General features: G+C 46.6%; 1 protein-coding gene across 1 annotated transcript in view; it reads left to right on the forward strand.

Annotated features, from left to right (window-relative positions):
* The window catches only part of LOC100542775 (alpha-2-macroglobulin-like protein 1), a 61,596-nt gene that overhangs the window by 40,915 nt on the left and 14,568 nt on the right, over nucleotides 1-6,113 (forward strand). Inside the window, exons 16-18 of the mRNA XM_085218150.1 lie at nucleotides 1,549-1,787; nucleotides 5,170-5,286; nucleotides 5,857-6,048. Coding sequence (XP_085074276.1) covers nucleotides 1,549-1,787; nucleotides 5,170-5,286; nucleotides 5,857-6,048 — 548 coding nt within the window. The remainder of the gene's footprint in view (nucleotides 1-1,548; nucleotides 1,788-5,169; nucleotides 5,287-5,856; nucleotides 6,049-6,113) is intronic.

Below are 6,113 nucleotides of genomic sequence, written 5' to 3' on the forward strand. Positions count from 1 at the left end.
AACTACTCACTATAATCATAATTACTTGATTAGGGCAACTGGAAAAATTGTCCAAAGACTAGAGGAAAGCAAATGTCAGTGTTATTTTCAGAAAAGAAAGGAGAACCCAGAAAACTATTCACTTTAATCCCTGGTAAGGTGGTGGAACAACTATGCCAGGAAACCATTTCTGAATGCATGAAGGAGAAGAAAATTGTCAGGAGTAGTCAGCATGGATTCAGCAAGGAGAAGCCATTCCTGACCATCATTAGCAGCTTCTACAGTGAAAGCACCAGCCTGATGTTTGGGGGTAGAGGAGTGAACACTGTCTTCCTAGTCTTCAGTAAGGCCTTTGACTGCCTCCCGTAAGATCCTCATAGAAAAACTGTTAAAGTATGAGATGGATGAGTAGACAGTGAGGTGAATTGAAAACTGCCTGATTGGCAAGACTGCTGGATAGTGGTCAGTGGTGCAAAATCTAAACAGTACTTTTGGCTATGTTAGGCAAATTATTGCTAGCAGGTCAAGAGAGCTGATACTACTTCTAAAGGGAGGATGCAAAGAGGACAGAGATGGGCTCTTTTCAGTGGTGCCCAGTGCCAGGAAAATTGCCAAATGGCACCAGCTATAACACAAGAAGTTCCATCTAAATATTAGGAAGCATATATTTATTGTGCAGGTGATGCAGCGTTGGCACATGTTGCCAGAGAGACTGTACAGTTTCCTTGTTGGAGACTGTCAAAAGCCATCTGGATATGTTCCTAGGCAAACTATTCTAGGTGGCCCCAGTTGAGTAGGGTGACTGGACCAAATGACCTCTACAGTATCCTTCCATCTTTAATCTTCTGGTTGTTCTGTGATTCTCCGTTGCAATGTTGTATTGGCAGAGAAGATCTATATCTGTCTCTGTGGGTTTTTATAGCAAGTGTAACCCAGTAGGGGAAAGTCCAGCACAGGTTATTATTGTTACTCCCATGAGAGATCACAGTTGCTCTGCTACTGAAGCAGCAATTAATTTTGTTGGTACATGATACTGAAAAAGCAGCTGACAATGGCTGATGGAAGAAATGAGTTATACTGGCCATTCAGAATACTTTAGTGGTCATTGTGATATGCATAGGAAATGCTTTCTTGGCTGTGTTTTGCACCCCAAAGGCTAACTTCTGAGGACTGGCATTGCTTCTGCTCCACAACTTCCTATCTTCCAGAGACAGTCAGATTCAAGCTAGGATACAAACTGCTGCAGGAAACTGAGCCCAACTCCACAAAAAGCTTGGAGATAAATACTAGGCTTATTTTTAATGTGGAGCTCCAAAAGGAGCAGAAAGCAAGCTGTGTGAGGTGTGTTGGTTTGCTGAACAAGGAGTGCTGTGTGATGTCTCCAGTGCTGTCACCTATTCACCTGTACCTATGATGGTAGAAAAGATGGTTCTCCCTGTCTTTCATGTGACCTGTCATCTTTCCTCTTAGAATCCCAACGTGATGTTTTCTTAAGTACCTTTTAGGAGTCCTTAGAAAATTCCTTGGTTTTTCATTCAAATCATGTCCTTGGGAATTCTCTTCATGTAGGGACCTTCTCTGCTCAGGGAGTGGTAGAGAGGCCAGCAGCAGAAATGTTGCATGTGTTTTACGTACGTTTGCATGTTCTTCACATCCAGGCAGAGCTGAGCTTCTCAGTGCCCAAGACTCTTCCTGGTTCAGAAGTTAATCTCCGACTGCAGGCACCACCTGGGTCTACATGTGCTATCTGGGCTGTTGATCAGACTGCCTTTCTGCTGAAGCCAGAAAAAGAACTCAGCCACTCTATGGTGAGTCTGCTCTAACTTCTCCTTCCTTTGCACTGACAAGAAGAGGGATGGAAGAAAGAGAGACATGCTGTTGCATGAGGACCGCTGGGACTGAGGGGGCAGTTCAAGGCTCCAAACAGAACTTGATGGGTGGAGACAGTGGAGTTGAAAGGCTTGGAGAGGGGTGGAGGGATGCTGCTTCTCTTAAGTGCCTGTATACTAATGCGCGTAGCATGGGGAATAAACAGGAAGAGCTGGAGTTCTGCGTGCGGTTGCGAGGTCATGATCTCATTGCGATCACGGAGACGTGGTGGGACAGCTCACATGACTGGAATGTTGTCATGGAGGGCTATGTGCTTTTTAGGAAAGATCGGCTGGCTCGGTGGGGTGGTGGAGTTGCTCTTTATGTGAGAGAGCAGCTAGAATGTATTGAACTTCACTTGGGGGAGAGTGATGTAGCAGTGGAGAGCTTATGGGTGAGAATCAAGAGGCAGGCTGGTAAGGGTGACACTGTTGTGGGTGAGTACTACAGGCCCCCTGATCAGGATGAGGAGGCTGATGAGGCCTTCCAAAAGCAACTGGATGTAGCGTCACGTTCCCAGGCCCTGGTGCTTATGGGGGACTTCAATTATCCAGATATTTGCTGGATGACCAACATGGCCAGGCACGCACGGTCCAGACGGTTCTTGCAGTGCGTTGAAGACAACTTTCTGATGCAGGTGGTGGAGGAACCGACGCGGGGAGGCCTTATTCTCACCAACAGGGATGGACTTGTTAAGGAAGTAAAGGTTGGGGGCAGTTTGGGTTGTAGTGATCATGAGATGGTGGAGTTCAAGATCCTGAGTGGAAGAAGCAAAGCAATAAGTAGGATTGCTACCCTGGACTTTAGGAGAGCCAACTTCGATCTCTTCCGGGACCTACTTGGAGCTATCCTGTGGGCTTGGGTGTTAGAAGGTAAGGGGGCCTCTGAGAGCTGGTCAGCATTTCAACAGCTCTTCTTCCAAGCTCAGGATCGGTGCATCCCTGTGAGCAAGAAATCAGGAAAAGGTGGCAGGAGACCTGTGTGGATGAGCAAGGAGCTCATGCGCAAGCTCAAAGGAAAGAAGAAGGTCCATGAAATGTGGAAAAAGGGTCTGACCACTTGGGAAGAATATAGGAATGTAGTCAGGGCCTGCAGGGATGCAACAAGGAAGGCTAAAGCCCGTCTGGAATTGAATCTAACTAAAGTGATAAAGGATAATAAAAAAGGCTTCTTCAAGTATGTTAACAGCAAAAGGAAAACTAGAGAGAATGTGGGCCCCTTACTAAGTGAGGGGGGGGTTCTCGTAAAGGGGGATGCTGAGAAGGCAGAGATACTGAATGCCTTCTTTACTTCCGTCTTCAGTGAAAAGGCTCTCCCGCAGGAATCCCACACCCTGGAGGTTAGGGAGAGGGTCTGGGGAATGGGAGACTTCCCTTTAGTCAGGAAAGAGGATGTGCGTGAGCACCTAGGCAGTACTAAGGTCCACAAGTCCATGGGACCTGATGGGGTGCATCCACGTGTGCTGAGAGAGCTGGCGGAGGTCATTGCCGAACCGCTCTCCATCATTTTTGAGAGGTCTTGGACAACAGGGGAGGTCCCTGAAGACTGGAGAATAGCCAATGTCACTCCAGTCTTCAAAAAGGGCAAGAAGGAAGATCCGGGTAATTATAGGCCTGTCAGCCTCACCTCTGTCCCTGGAAAGGTGATGGAACAGCTTGTGCTGGATACCATCTCCAGACAACTGGGAGAAAAGGAGGTTATCAGGAGTAGTCAGCATGGGTTCACCAAGGGGAGGTTGTGCTTGATCAACTTGGTGGCCTTCTATGATGCTGTCACATGCTGGGTGGATGGGGGAAGAGCGGTAGATGTAATCTACCTTGATTTTAGAAAGGCATTTGATACTGTCTCCCATGACATCCTTATAACAAAGCTGAGGAAGTGTGGGATAGACGAGTGGACAGTGAGGTGGGTTGAGAACTGGCTGACTGGCAGAGCACAGAGGGTCGTCGTTGGTGGTGCAGAGTCTGGCTGGAGACCTGTAAGCAGTGGTGTCCCCCAAGGGTCTGTGCTGGGTCCGGTCTTGTTCAACATCTTCATCAATGACCTTGATGAGGGGATGGTGGGCACCCTCAGCAAGTTTGCTGATGATACGAAGTTGGGAGGATTGGCTGACACACCTGAAGGCTGTGCTGCCATTCAGCGAGACCTGGACAGGCTGGAGAGCTGGGCAGTAAGAAACCGGATGAGGTTTAACAAAAGCAAGTGTTGGGTCTTACACCTAGGGAGGAATAATTGCATGCACCAATACAGGCTGGAGGATGAGCTGCTGGAGAGGAGCTCTGCAGAGAGCGACCTGGGCGTCCTGGTGGACAACAGGTTGGCCATGAGCCAGCAGTGTGCCCTCGTGGCCAAAAAGGCCAATGGCATTCTGGGGTGCATTAAAAAGACCGTGGCCAGCAGGTCGAGGGAGGTGATCCTCCCCCTCTACTCTGCCCTGGTAAGGCCTCATCTGGAGTACTGTGTCCAGTTCTGGGCTCCTCAGTACAAAAAAGACAGGGATCTCTTGGAAAGAGTCCAGCGGAGGGCCACAAAGATGGTGAAGGGCCTGGAGCATCTCCCCTATGAAGAAAGGCTAAGTGAACTGGGTCTGTTTAGCCTTGAGAAAAGAAGACTGAGAGGGGACCTGATCCAGGTTTATAAATATCTGAGGTGTGGCGGCCATAGTGGTGAGGCCAGTCTCTTTTCAGTGGTACGTGGAGACAAGACGAGGGGAAATGGACATAAGCTGCAGCATAGGAAGTTTCGCACGAATGTGCGTAAGAACTTCTTCACAGTGAGGGTGACGGAGCACTGGAACAGGCTGCCCAGGGGGGTTGTGGAGTCTCCTTCTCTGGAGATATTCAAGTCTCACCTGGACACCTACCTGTGCGACCTGGTGTAGGGAACCTGCTTTGGCAGGGGTGTTGGTCTCAATGATCTCTAGAGGTCCCTTCCAACCCCTACAATTCTGTGATTCTGTGATTCTGTGATCTTTTCAGAGATTGTCTCTCAGGGAACTCAAAGCACCAACTAGAAGGATAAGGTTTTCTTAGTGTGGCACAGTTAAGGATTAGGAGGCACCAATTAAAGAGATTGAATGCCACTCAGTGCACCAGTTGTAAATCTAGACCCAGCTTTGTTTGCTCTGTGCCATATTCATTTTAGCAGACTGTGCTGGCTTTATTGGAGAAGAACCAGAGAAGGATATCTTTGAGCCAGTTTTTTCTGACATACATTGAAGCATGATAGCCAGGAGCAAACTGGCTTTGGATATACTAGACAAAGTGAATGCCAAGTATTATTTGTGCTGATATTTTTCTTTTGTTTTTCTTGCTTTCCTAGATTTATGCGCTCTTTCCGTCTATTTATAACTCCGGGTATCCTCATCAAGTGTCTGAAGATGACAATTCATGCAGGTTCCAAAATTCTGATCAGCCTGATGTGTTTACAGCATTCAGGGTAAAAATAGTTGATTTGTAATTCACAAATTGAGGAAAGTATGGCCTTCTGATTTCATCAATAATGTAGAAACATCATCACAGATAGTAGAGGAAACAAGGTCCGTTTAGGCACTTATGATCCGTTTGTTCTTTGAATAAACTACTTTAAATTGCTGGCCAAGGGGAAATTGTTATGCGATTACTGCATTTTTATTGCATGATTGGCAGGATGCCAAGTATTATTGGTTACTTCAATTGCATTTCACATAGTATGTGTAATCTCCATCTCATGAGCAACCTGGGTTGCCCAAGATTAATCTGGTAGGAATTTCACTTTGCAAGCTGAGAAGGCACAGTGCCTAAATAACCATGCATTTGAAAAAGAAGAAACTTTTCTACCTTGGCCTGATGAATTTACATGGAAGACCTTGTTTGCTCACTTCTGAGGATCTGAATGACTCTCTCCTAAATCCAAGCCAGAGGATAGCTGAGTTCCTATGCATAAGGGGAGAATAAGGCACAGGATAAAGGGCAAAGAAGATAGGAGAAGAATCTAGTGCTTCAGTTCTTTTTTTTTTTTTTCCTACAGGAAATGGGATTGAAAATTATGTCCAACATCAATATCAGGAAACCAAGACTGTGTCTAACTAATCAGTCAACAACTATGATGAAGGAAAAAGGGATGTTCACTTCCAGTCCCATGTTGATGTTTGCTCGGCCCCATAAGGAATCTAACAGTAAGCACCTTACAACTATTTCTTCTCACATGGACATAGAAAAGGTGAAAGCAGTCCTGAATTTGAGCTAAGAGGCAGTACTTCCTGTAATTGTACATGGAGAAGAGAC

The sequence above is a fragment of the Meleagris gallopavo genome, chromosome 1 (genome assembly GCF_905368555.1).
Source record: "Meleagris gallopavo chromosome 1, MGAL_WU_HG_1.1, whole genome shotgun sequence".
Lineage (NCBI taxonomy): Eukaryota > Metazoa > Chordata > Aves > Galliformes > Phasianidae > Meleagris > Meleagris gallopavo.